The sequence below is a fragment of the Tiliqua scincoides genome, chromosome 4 (assembly GCF_035046505.1).
Source record: "Tiliqua scincoides isolate rTilSci1 chromosome 4, rTilSci1.hap2, whole genome shotgun sequence".
Classification (NCBI taxonomy): domain Eukaryota; kingdom Metazoa; phylum Chordata; class Lepidosauria; order Squamata; family Scincidae; genus Tiliqua; species Tiliqua scincoides.
Genome location: NC_089824.1, coordinates 115,027,654 through 115,041,388, shown reverse-complemented (window position 1 = coordinate 115,041,388; position 13,735 = coordinate 115,027,654). Strand labels below are relative to the sequence as shown.

The window sequence follows — 13,735 nt, the reverse complement described above, 5'->3', positions numbered from 1 at the left end:
CCTCCTCCTCTTCGCTGCTGCCGCTCCTGCAGCCCTCCCTGGCCACATCCATCATGGAAACTCCTATGCCCCAGAGCATTCTGGGGCTTGTAGTTCGGCTCTCTGCTCACCCTCACCTGTCTCTCCAAGGCTAGGCAAACACCCCTAAAACTCCTAGGGTTTTTTTTAAAAGCAATCCCCTCTGTTGCTACTGCACCTGCATAGGGGTGTGTGTGTGTGTGAGAGAGAGAGAGAGAGAGAGAGAGAGATCCACCTTGCTGTATGTGTTCTGGCTACAGAGGTTATTGGTCCCCCCTTCCCCTCTTCAGCCTCGGCTGGCTCAGGGGCTCCAGGAATGTTGCTGTTCCTTTGCAAGGGGAGTTTCTTCCATGGCTCCAGGGCTATTTCCCTGCCTGGGTGAGCCTTTTTGCAGTGGAGGCGGAGGCGGAGCCTTTTTGCAGTGTTTTGGGCTGCCTGGAAATGGCTTGAGATGCCAGCTCAGGGCAAAGGAGGCAAAGGTGTGTGTTGCTTTCAGTACCCCCACCCCAGTTGAGACAAATCCACAGATAAAAAATTCATGGATAAATAGGCTGCACCTGTACTTAGATCTTAAATGTGTTCTATTTGGAATATGCACAAAATGTCATGGATCTGTCTATCTCTAACCTCCTTCCCCTTTAACAAAATGATGGTCGTGCTATGTTTCTGTGGTGTTTGTGTATCAGTTTTAGGATATTTTTGATAGTGGTGATGATGAAGGGAATGGGGAACCCTAGAGAATCATTTTTGTGTAAGAGCTGTATGGTGATCAAAAGCAAATGTTGAAAAATTGTGTTTTTATGTTTATTCTTTCAGATAGCAGAAAAGAAAGGGAAGGAAGGAAAAACTGGGTTTGGAGGCCCTGTTGTCAGCTCACTATATCAAGAAGAAACAATCAGGTGAATCTCTGATATTTTTATGGTTTAATTTTTAATTCAGCATTTGTTTGTAATATTATACAAACCATAGTAGTGGCTCCAGCTGGATAATAAATGGCAGGAAAGAACTTTCTAGACCCATAACTGTTTAAATCAATATCTCTCTGTATTGCTGCCAGGTACTAATCTTTCTGTTGTGTGATATATTTGGGGAGAATGTGTTACGCTCACTATCCAGTTTTTATTTTAAAACATTTTGCAGTTATTTGTCTAGAAAGTATTGTTAATCAGCAAAGTCCTCTTTTATTTAAAAGGTGCATTCAAGTATCAAAAGTTTTTACTACTGAATGTTGCATAGCTAAAGACTCAGTTTCTTAATAGAAGTGCTCTTTGAAGATTATGGATAAAGATGCAGCTTAAACATCGACGATCAAAAGGAATAAAGGTAGTGTGTTTTAAACATTACAGTGTAAAAGTAAGGTTACTAATTGAGGTCAGCTTTTGAAATAAAAGATAAAAGGAAATTTAGATTGGAAAATCTATGACGGTGCACTATGAAAGTTACAGTTAATGAGGGAAGCCAGGAAATGGGAAATTTAGGGTTACTGCAGAAGGGTCAGTGTTGGAAACACACATAGATTGTCTCATGTTGGATAACTTGTAGTATTTTGAAGTGATGAAGGCTAGAAATAAATACTGAACCCATCATCCATTTTAAGAGTTTTTAGTTGATTAACTACTGACCTTTTAACTGACAGATCTGTTGAAGAATGTATACTCCCACAATTTCAGTGCAGGGGCCTTTTTGAAGTATTAAAATATCTTACAGTTTAACAAACATTACTGCTCTTTTACTTGTTTGTATTTTAAAGCACTAGCCAACTTTTCATATTGAGTACTTTGTCAGAATCCAAACAGCCTAAAAAACCAAATACAAAAATGCAAATCCTAGGATATGGCATACAGGAATCTTGCAGTAATTACAGGCAGAAGAATTTCTTTTATTTCTATTACTATCATTCCAAGTGTGTGTCATCCAGAATTCACCACAGAAGCATGGTGAGCTTACACTTTACTTTCTCATGGCAGTAAAAGCAATGATAGCATAATGATGGAAGAACTGGTTGAAGACAAGGAAACAGAGAGTGGGTGTCAATGGGCAGTTTTCACAATGGAGAGAGGTGAAAAGCGGTGTGCCCCAAGGATCTGTCCTGGGACCGGTGCTTTTCAACCTCTTCATAAATGACCTGGAGACAGGGTTGAGCAGTGAAGTGGCTAAGTTTGCAGACGACACCAAACTTTTCCGAGTGGTGAAGACCAGAAGTGATTGTGAGGAGCTCCAGAAGGATCTCTCCAGACTGGCAGAATGGGCAGCAAAATGGCAGATGCGCTTCAATGTCAGTAAGTGTAAAGTCATGTACATTGGGGCAAAAACTCAAAACTTCACATACAAGCCATGATGTGTATGTGCAACCTCCTGATTTTAGAAATGGGCTATGTCAGAATCCCAGTGCAAGGGAGGTCACCAGGATGCAGGTCTCTTGTTATCTGGTGTGCTCCCTGGGCCGCTGTGAGGTACAGGAAGCTGGACTAGATGGGCCTACGGCCTGATCCAGTGGGACTGTTCTTATGTTCTTACTTCAAAAACCAGCAGTGATTTTTGAAGATGCGATATTGCTATAATGCAGCCCGCGGCTCCCCTGATCTTTGGGCCATTGGCCACGGCTCCCCATTCCATCACCTCACCTCAGTGAGGTCTCACACCAGGATGAGGTCTCTTGTTATCTGGTGTGCTCCCTGGGGCATTTGGTGGGCCGCTGTGAGATACAGGAAGCTGGACTAGATGGGCCTATGGCCTGATCCAGTGGGGCTGTTCTTATGTTCTTATGATTGTGCCTTTTATCTTACAATAGCAGCCAACATGGGAAGTACCCCCCCCCCCAAGGAGGCAGGAGGAAAAAGGGGGATGGCTGAAAAGGAATGGGTATTTTTATTTTTTAATCAATCTTTGGAGACAAAGCCATCACGAGTGACTTTTTTTCTTTTTTGAAGGGGGAGGAAAGAGAAAGGTAACGATCCTGGTAAAGCTGACACAGACCCCAATCCTATGTAGGTCTACTCAGCAGTAAGTCCCATTTGAGTCAATGGGGCTTACTACCAGGAAAGTGTAGATAGGATTGCAGCCACACAGAGCAAGATTACGACTCACCCCCAACTTTGGGGGGCATGCTCACACACATACACTCCACTATGCAGATGCCACCCCTATTCCTCCCAGGCAAGATGGAGGAATGTGGGCTATGGCATTTGGGCACCTCCCCCCTCCAAGAGCAGGCTGGGCTCCCTCCTTCCCAAGTGGAGGAAAGCGCTGCGCACTTCCCAGCTTCTCCCAGTCAACCTTCTCTCTGTACCTCCCAGTCACCCTCCCAGCCCGTCTTTTCTCTGTTGTGTACCTACCAACCAGCCTTCTCTCTGTTTGGTGGGGAGGCTCCACTGCCTCCCCCCACCATGTATCACATGCCCTCCCCACCTCACACAGCCTCACCCAACTTGTTCACAGCTGCAGAAAAGCAGCATTGGGAGGCAGCATGTGCAGTGCAGCTGAGAGGTTGTGCAGGCAACCTCTCTCCCCCAGATGCCTCACAATGCCCCTGGGAGCTAGCTATGCTTCCTGAGGGAGGCCTGACACACAGATTGAATACCTCAGCTATAATGGAAAGACACATTCATCAGCGTACAGTTTTGTAGCATAAATTGCTAAGCAGATATCTCACTTTTTATTATCTGGTATACGACTTTAAAAGTCAAAACTAGCACTTTGAATTCAGCCCGGGAACGAACTGGCAGCAGTGTAGTGGCCTGACTGAGTCAAACCGACATGCCCCACCAACTACATGGGCAGCCACATTCTGCACTAGTTGTGGTTTCTGAACCATCTTCAGAGACAACCCTACAAAGAGCACGTTAACATTAATCTAATCTAGATGCCACTAGGGTATGGGTCACTGTGGCCACGTCTGAGCGATGCAGGTATGGTTGCAGCTGCTGAATCAGCCAAAGCGGAGCAAGGGCTCCCCTAGTGACAACTGCCACCTGAGAATCCAGGAGCAGCTGCGGATCCAGGAGAATCCCCAAGCTGCGAACCTGTTCCTTCAGAGGAAGTGCAACCCCATGACAATAGAACAATAGAACATGACAATAATCCAATACCCAAGTCGTAGATTTCCAGACCAGGAGAACCTCTGTGTTATCAGGATTCACTGAAACCTGCTTATAAGTCGATCTCACAGATAAGTTGAGGGCAGGTTTTGAGCCAAAAAAAAAATCATAGGATTTTCTATGACCCTCAGATAAGTCGGGGGTTAAACTTAGGGGGTGTCTGACTACAGTTTTCACTGATTTTACCCAAGACCAGATCCTGAAAAATAACTTACCACTAATTGTTACCTAAGAACTGTACAGTCTCTTATTTATTAAAAACATAGTAAAAGATCATAAGATATATTTTTATTCTTTTAAGTTCTGGTCTTCACCACCTTTTTGTAAACACTATCCATGCACTGTAAGCAACATACCAGTAGAACAGTGGTTCCTAACCTGGGATTCATGTATTCCCAGGGGCACTCAACAGGACCTTAAGGGGTACTTGAAAAAGAATGGAATAATGGCAGAAAAAGGCAGGTCGTGCTCCAGAATGCTTTGCAGGGCCAGGAAGGCAGGAAGGAAGGTAACTAGTTGGCTGTGAAAGCCCCACCAACAGCTAGTTTTTGGTCATCAATTCATGTATGAACCAGTGATTGAAAACCAGCACAGTAAAAAAACTGGAACATAATATGGAAAGTGATCAATCAGCCAGGATTTCTCAGGACACTTCTGGTGCAAAACAGTGCAAAGGCAGAGTCTTCTGTTCTTCAAACAGTTAAAAAGAGAAAACACAGTGATAAATACATGAAGTCTGGGCTTTCATATAGAGGAGATGAGGGCTTGTATTATTAATTACAAACATTTTGCTAATATAAAGGGTACAATTTATGGAAATGGGCTGCCAAGGGACATGCAAGTGAAAAAGGTTTGGAACCACTGCAGGAGATCCATGAATCAAATCCACCTTTAAGGTGTCTGGTGTGTTAAGCCAGAAGCTCTGCATACAACATACAACCCGTAACACATAACTGAGAGTGTGCAATTCAGTTCCCAGCAGAAAGATGCAGCTGCATGTATTTGCAACTCTTTTTACTCAGAAGCAGATCCACTGCTTTCCATGTGTGTTATTCTTAAGTAAGGGTGCATTCAATTGTAGCCTGGGACTTTGCTTCAAATGGAAAGGAGGATCCCATCCTGGTGTTGACAAAAGCAGATCTCTGCTAAATGCAAAACAGAACCAGGCTGCAACAGCATTTGCAAAATGGAACAGAGGAGAATAAAAGGTTGACTTTGACTGGAATTTCCCAGCGAAGTTACTATAGAAACTAATCTCTGCATTGCTTCTAATGAAAGGAAACTTTTCAGTTTTGAAAAGCTCTGCCCTCTGATTGACCTGGAGATAAAGTGAAGTGATAATTGGAGCTTGATAACTGGGCAAAAATTTTATATACTATAGGCAAGTATCTACCTAATTTCATAGTGTTTGCCCACATTTAGCTGCCCCCAGACAATGATCCAGGTGCCCCCTCAGAGTCAGGAGGAAAGGAGAAAAAGAGCTGGACCTTTACATGACCTCTCCCAGCAGCTTCATGTACATATTAAACAGCATAGGGGTTAGAATGGAACCTTGTGGCACCCCACACCAAAGAGGCCAGGATACTGAGCAGGCATCCCCCAACACCACCTTCTGGTCAGGAAGCCAGGAAGGAGCGGAACCACCACAAAATGGTGCCTCCAAGCCCCAACTCAGCCAACTGACCCAGAAGGTCACCATGGTCAGTGATGCTGATACAGAGAAGTCCAGCAAGACTAACAGGGACGTACTCCCCTGTCTGTTCCCCAGCACAGGTCATCCACCAAGGTGACCAATGCAGTCTCCATCCTGAACCCTGGCCTGAAGCCAAACTGGAATGGGTTCAGATTAAAAAAAAACAAAACCATAAAAAAATATTCTCCCCTAAAGCAGAGTATTTGAGAATGGCTGAAAGTTGTTCAGGGTTAGCAGGATCCAGGATCCTGTTAGCAGGATCCAGGGACGATTTCTTCAGGAGGGGGCAAACCACCGCCTACTTCAAGGTTGGAAGCAACTCTCAGTGATGAATTCACCACTACTCCCTGTCCACTCAGCCAGCCTTCTAATTAGCCACACGGGACAAGAGTTGAGCAGGCAAGTGGTTGGCCTGACACTCCTGAGAATCCTGTCCACATCCTCAAGTTCTACAAGCTGATAAGAATCCCAGATGGAAGAATAGACACGTGTCCCTGGCACATCACTGGGTACTCCTAATGTGATGTCCAAGTCATATTCTGGTTTGGATCGACTTTTATCTGTGAAGTGCTGTGCAAATGCATCACAACAAGCCTCTTTCTCACCACTGGGGGGGGGGGTGGAGTAGGCCACAGACCACACAAAAAGCTCAGCCAGGCAATTCTCGAAAGATGCGATGGTGGCTGAGAAGTATTCCCTTTTAGCTGCCACCACCAGAATAGGCTCTAGGATGAGTTCTGACCGTGTGGTCAGATTTAGCACAAGTCTTTTACCACTTCACTCTAGATGTCTCCCCTGCCGCTTCGTTGTCTGCAGCGTCCCAGAAAACGAAGGAGCCACTCTTACTCTGCAGCTGGGCAGAGGCTGCTCAGGGGTGATCTTATCCAGGCCCCTGCTCATCTCCCCATTTCAGATATCAACCAGGGTGCTGGGTGAGTTGCCAGCTCTGGCAAAAGAAAAATCCGCCAGAGACCTCAGGAATCCGTCTGGATCCATCATCCTCCAGGGCAGACCATACAATGCAGTCCCCTGCCGCTGCAGAGACAAGAGGCCACAATAAACCTAAATCCCACTAGGAAATGATCTGTCCATGAAAAAGGAGTGATCTTAATCTCCTCTACATCCAGATCACCATCAACCTCACCAGCACTAAACACAAGGTCCAGCGTGTGTCCTACATCATGTGTCAGGGCAGATATTTTCTGAGGCAGACCCATGGTTGTCATGGTGGTCATGAAATCCTGAGCCGCAGCTGTCCCCGGGGCCTCACCATGGATGTTAAAGTCCCCTAGCTCTAATAGGTGAGGGCACTCCAACACTGCGAATACTTTCAGTCCCCAGTGCAGATAGTAGTAGCATTCTTTTTTGGGGGGTGGGGGAAGTGTTTGAGGGAATATATGTGAAGCTCTCTTAAGATCCTGAAGTTGCACCTAATATTAATTCCCCATCTAAACTCAATAATTTCATTTTTGCCTGCCTCCTCTTCTCCTTTTCTCCCTGCCACTCCATCTTAATGCCAACAACAAAAAGCCAGTCCAAAAGAGAAGCTTTGGTTGAGATTTTACTGAGTCTTAAGGAATAACAAAAAATGCTTCTATAGGGCAATGTCTGAAGTTGCTATATAAAAGGAATCAGAAGGATTGTTAGGCAGTCCTGGATTATTTAAAAAAAAAAAAGTTGCGTCTTCCAGTTTGACTTATAGCCATACTATGTTAATTACATGTAACTGCTATGGGGCAGCCCAATCCTGAGCTGCCCAGGGTGCACAATGGGGCTACTCACTTTATCGCCAACCCCCACGTGAACCGGCACCAAGCCCCACATGAATGCCCCACACAGTGGAGCAGAGCTCCATGGGACCCACCTCCTTCCCTCCCACCGGCATGCCTCCCGTCCGCCCTTTCTCCGCCTCCCTGCCCTCTACCTGCCTCCCCCCTCCCCAGAACGCCTCCTCCCCGCCCCCGCTTCCTGTGCCATGAGACTGCCAAGCAGTGGAGGACGGGTGCAGGCCCAGCAGTAAGTCTCGCAGAATACTTACAACACATTTGTGACAGTGCGCTCAGGCGGAAAGCCACAGCACCAAGCTCAGGATTGGGCTCTAAATTAGCTACAGACATCTGGCTCATAATATAAAGTATAGTTAACAGTACTAAACATGTTTTCTGCTCCCAATTGTAGTTAAAAGAATACATGACTCACAGGGTGCCTGGTTTTGTTATCCAGCTTTGAGCAAAATTATTTGAACTAGTATGATATGAGATTGTCTTCAGAGTACTTTAATTTTTCTTTATGTATTGAAAATTAGTAAAATTGAATGAAATGATATAACATGCAAATAGCAACTGTATTTGCTCTGTAGAGACTCATGTATGAATGTTTTCATAAGCAATAAATTTTCAGATAGTATGATTAGTACATGAATCCTGGTACATGAAGGGTTTTTTAGTAGTTTTGTTTTTGTTTTTAAAAAGGTGTTGGTTTATTTATGGAAGAAGTTGGATATTATGAATTTGAGTAAAATTTGGGACTGTACTAGGTGGAAGTTTTGAGAACAATGAAGCGGTTCTTTTTCCTAGACTTATTTACTGGAGGACCAGATGAAAAAGTGGGGAGTGAACTTTGAACTGGATAGAGAAAGGGGACTAAAATGTCAACAGATTATGAGCTAGTCCCTCCACCCCTACCAATCTTGACCAGCATGTTTGATAGTCCCTATCATATTTTGTAGTCTGATGCCATGTAATCTATCAGAATTTTATTAATCCCATTAACAGAGGCAGCCATCTGGCCCCACTCTTGAAGCTAGACCAGACTAGTACTGAAATGGAATGATTGATGGCACTGGAATTGATTAGTTGATCTGAGAGACAAATGAACTGTTTTGGCAGAAAATACCAGAGGTCATTGCACGTGGTCAGGCTCAAAGGCCTGTAGAATTTTAAAGAGGAACTTCTCCTGTACACTTGTAAAGGTTCTGTAAAAATAACTGACTCGGAAAGCATCCTAGTGATTAAGAATACTTTGATAGGAATGCTTTAGTTTTAATTTGGTTGTTAAATGTGTGATTACAATTCATAATGGAGACGTTCTGTGACTAATGCTATATCAAGAAAGTAGGACTTATGTTGGGAGTGACTGGATTCACACCTAGAGGCCAAACTATGGTTTGTCAGAATTGTGCCTTGGAATCATGCTCTCACTCTTCTCTCACAGCCTGCTGTGGGCGTCCACTGTTTCCCATTAGAACTAAGGAATTGAGGAGAACAAGGGGATGGGAAGAGCATGCAAGTCTGAGGCATGTTTCTGACAAACTGGTTTGGCTGTTACATGTGAACTGAATAACTGCCAAACATAAGTCCCACAGTCTTGCCTTAGGATCATGTAGTCCTTTTTCCTGATGTGTGTTTCATTCTCTCTCTCTCTCTGATGTAAAGGTAAACTGCCTTGCCTGAATCAGGATGGAATTGGAGCATTCAAGAGGTTGAGTGCATGAGCCCAAACCTTGGTTTATTTGTTATGGCTGAATCAAGCCAGTGCATGCAAATACACGTGAAAGATGGATTATGCACACTAGGCCGCTAGGGGGGTGCGGGCCTCACCAGGTGATGCGCACAAGGGAGGTGACACTAGTGACTAAAATTGCTAAAATTGTGATTTCTAGGAATAATACCATCATTATATACCATTCAATGTGTATTTTATGGCAGAATGCAATAAAAAACCACGTTGAAATATCTGTGTTCTATCAAAAGATATAGCAAAAATCTCTGTGGGGGTGGGGCAATGGTTTGTCACCACGCACACCACCCATGTCATTGCCCCACCCATTGCAAGGCAGGAGGTCCATCATGGGGTGACATGCTGGCCTCTCACACTGGGTGACGCAAATTCTAGTGATGCCACTGATTCTGCATGTGCCAGTTGCAACCATCATAGCGCTGTAAAGAATTACGCTGTCTGCAGTCATCCATCAGAAAGTAAGAGTAGTTTCTTACACTGGGCAGTTATACTCATTGCACGCTGTACTGTCATTAAATTTAGAAATGGCAAGCTTTTGTCTTTTCTAATGTCATATTGAAGATAAAAATGATAGATTTGTGCAGTGTCATAATTTATGGCTCAGTTGGATTTGTATAGTTTATTTCTTTGTAAGGAAAATGGGAATAACTTTCTTTGCCATTCTGTCTAGCTGCTTGCTTGATGCTGCAATGATGGCATCATGTTCAAAATTTTCAAACAATGAAACAATGTTTCATATTTTCATCAAGGGAAATTTGCTCCCCTCACTTTAAAAATAATCACAGGACATGCTTCCTTCATGTTGGTGAAGGGTAAGGGATACAACAGGAAAGAAAAATAAGCTATTTTTATGTTTGCTTCTTTATAGCTATCTGTTTATTCATGCATGCATTTGAGCAAGGAAATGTTCACCCTTGAAAGAGAAACAAAAATTGTTGACAGAAACAGTGTTGCATGCAATCTCTAGTTGCACAGCAGCATTGGATACAATCAGTGGCAGTGTTGTGAATGAGATGAATTCAGTTTTGCCAGTAATTGTAATTAACTAAATGCTATTCAAGTGCACGTAAAATTGGTTTTCTTTAGAACAAAGGAGGAAGATCCTGAAAGGGGAAGTTATACAGCTCCACGATAAAAGATATGCTTTGCATGCAGAAGGTCCTTGATCCAGCTGGACTGGAAAATTATAAGGCAGCTACGTATGTTCAATATACCTGTATAATCTCTGAGGACTAGGAATGGCAAAATAATTTGTCAAGGAACATATAGCCATTTTAGGGTTCATTTCATTCTTTTACTTTTTAAGAAGCACAGTAGAGTGTGTGTGTGTGGTTTTATTTTATTTTGTATTTAAGCATAGACTACAGCAGTACTTCCCAAACATTTTAGCACCAGGACTCATTTTTTAAAATGACAGTCTGTTGCGACCAATTAGACAGAAAAGAGATCTAGAAAGAAACCATGTTGCATTGAGGGGGATGAGTAGGCTGTGGCTTTTCCAGGGCTGCCTCACTTGCTAATGTTGAATTTTGCACATGCTTTTGTCATGCGTGAGCAATTGGCTGACACATGTTTTGTTATGTCCTGGTTACTCCCAGAGGACAGCACAGAAGTGTGCAGGCAAGTGGGCAATACTTCCCCTGAGGGGAACCAGACTCTTCAGAATAAACTTGAGTTGTGGATTTATTCAGCCTCTAAAACCTCAGCTGGCATAAATAATTGAGAAAGCAAAGGTTTGTCTGCAATGCATACCTCAGGGACACGTGCATGCTTCACTCCCTCCCACCACTCTTTCTTATGAAAATGATCCCAGTTGCACTGATAGATAATAACAACACCAAGCAATTAAAAGCTATGGGTGGCTGGAGAGAGGAGAAAAGGTTCAGTTAATGAGCTTTTCCTCTTCCTGTGCCCAGGAGAGCCTCTGAAGTGACGGGGGCGATTAAACGGAGAGATAATTATAGATTATGTGAAGATGGGTCCCTTGGGGGTAAGAAGGCCTTGACATAAACAGTAACTGTTGTAAGTGTGTCTTGGCTCCCATGCTTACTTCTGTCTCTGCTTCATTGAGCTTCTGTGTGCTCAGCATCACAGTGCCAAGCAGATAGACAAGATCACCTGTTGTGGCGCATGAGCCTTCCTGGGCGAGGTAGAATCTGCCAACCAAGTCTCCCTCTACAGTAACAATCAGATATGTCCAGAGAAATAGGGAGGGGATTGTGATGGAGTATGGCCATGTTGTCAGGTGGTTGTTGAGTTTCAAAGAAGACACAACACCAGGAAGATTTTGTGCAGTGTTCCTGAAGAATAATCCCTGGAACAATGCCTTCTCTTTTAAAAATTACTATTTCATTTTTTTTTTTAGTTTTCTGAAAGACACACAGCATAATGTGAGCTCTTAGTTATTTTGGCATAGATAAGAGAAGCTATTTAAAGACTTCATCCAGAGAAAACAAAACAAAAAAAACTGCTGTCATCTTCAGTAAGCAAAGCTGGGCCAGAATATGGTATTTTCTCTTTTTAAAGATGTGCAAACTGTCTAAATATTTTTTTTAATTTTCTTAAGGAACTCTTCTAAATCTGTCAAGTTTCACTCATTAGTGAATTATCACTAAGAAATAACAGAAAGCTGGAGAAGATGCCTGCCTGCATGTCTTGTATGGGTTTTGTAACTCAGTTTCCAGATATATTCACTAATAATCTTTTAACTTTTGCCAAATTTTATTGTTGTTACTGTTTTACATTTATTACACATCAATTGTGTGTGTACAGGATGCACAACATGGTCCTTGCTCAGAAAGTCTACAGATTTTAAATGGATCTAAGTATCATTATTTAACTCTTTCACAATCTTCAGTGCAGTTAAAGTTTGAATGATGGAACTACTTCTACTGTGTATTAGAGCAGGCGAAAACTCTGAATAGAATATTTTTATCCTCCATTTATTGATGCTAGTATAAATTGATAATTAGCCTCCCTCTAAACCACAGGTAGGAAACCTCAGGTCCATTCTAGCTTGTTGCGATTTTTTCTGTTCTCTCTTTTTGCCTTGCCCTGAATTTAGACTCTGTGGGCCTTGTCAACAAAGCAAAAGTTTTCGATGGTGTTCTGCATGATTCAGGAGATGACTGACGCAAAATACACATGCCAGACATCACAGATTTCAAATAAAAAGGTGGTTTTTTGTTTAGCGCACTGATGTCTCATTAGCAACTCATTACAGAATAACTTGCAGCTAAAATTATTGTGAAGGAACTAAAATTAAACCTTTAGGGAGTTGATTTTGGGAAAATGTGCTAGGTCTTTGGAGATCAAAGACCAATCAAATGCAGCAAAGTTTTGATTGTTATATAGAGAAATTGTGGATAAATGCATTTGAAAAACCAACTTGTAGATCAAAGTATTTAAGAATTTCTAATACATTGCCATGTGCTGGCAATGTGTCTGGATTAATTTATGTGTTCAGTGAAATCAACCAAAACTATCTTGCATGTACAATAGTAGCATTTCAAAGAGGAGGATCGTGTAATCTTCTCTATGATAATCTTCATCTATCTTTTCCTGTATAGATGTTTTAAAAAAAAATAGGCAAGAGCATTCAAACCTGATTCTACCACTTGCTGCCTGAAATGGTACTTCTCTAGCTTAGTGATGGAAAAATGCATATGCTCAGGGGAGTTCTATAGAGGCAGTAGAGAGTTCATAGTGAGCAGTAGGTTAGAGCAGGAGTGCCCAAACCCCGGCCCTGGGGCCACTTGCAGCCCTCAAGGACTCCCAGTGCGGCTCTCTTGGAGACCCCAGTCTCCAATTAACCTCTGGCCCTCTGGAAACTTACTGGAGACCATAATGGCCTGACACAACTGCTGTCAGTGTAAGGGTGACTGTTTGACCTCTCGCGTTAGCTGTGGGATGAGGGCTCCCTCCACTGCTTGCTGTTTTATATGTGTGATGCTGCAGCAGCAGCAAAGGAAAGGCAATGCCTTGCTTTGTGCAAGGCCTTTTATAGGCCTTGAGCTATTGTAAACTTATGTAAATTTATTCAAATTTTAAATGTAAATTAATTCTTTTTTTCCCCTAACACAGTGTCAGAGAGATGATGCGGCCCTCCTGCCGAAAACTTTGGACACCTCTGGGTTAAGAGGAAGCATGTCCTGGTGTTTTTTTCTGCTGCAAGAGCCCAGTATCAGCACTTTCATTTTAAAAATGCTACAGCAGCAAGGGGGGGGGGGGGAGAGAAGCACACACTTTACTTGGCCGTTAAATTAATAAAGGGTTCAGTTATATCCAAGGAGAATGGGAGAAATGACTAGTTGGATTGGGTTCCATAGGGGTGTGTGTGTGTATTGTTGGTCAGACTGGTTTTTCACAAAGTTCATTTGAATATACCTACCAGACAATATATACCTGG

General features: G+C 43.0%; 1 protein-coding gene across 2 annotated transcripts in view; it reads left to right on the top strand.

Moving 5' to 3' along the window:
- ACBD6 (acyl-CoA binding domain containing 6) overlaps positions 1–13,735 on the top strand; it is a 168,604-nt gene that overhangs the window by 42,879 nt on the left and 111,990 nt on the right. For both annotated transcript variants that reach the window (XM_066624957.1, XM_066624958.1), the window contains exon 4: positions 835–917. In XM_066624957.1, coding sequence (XP_066481054.1) covers positions 835–917 — 83 coding nt within the window. The remainder of the gene's footprint in view (positions 1–834; positions 918–13,735) is intronic.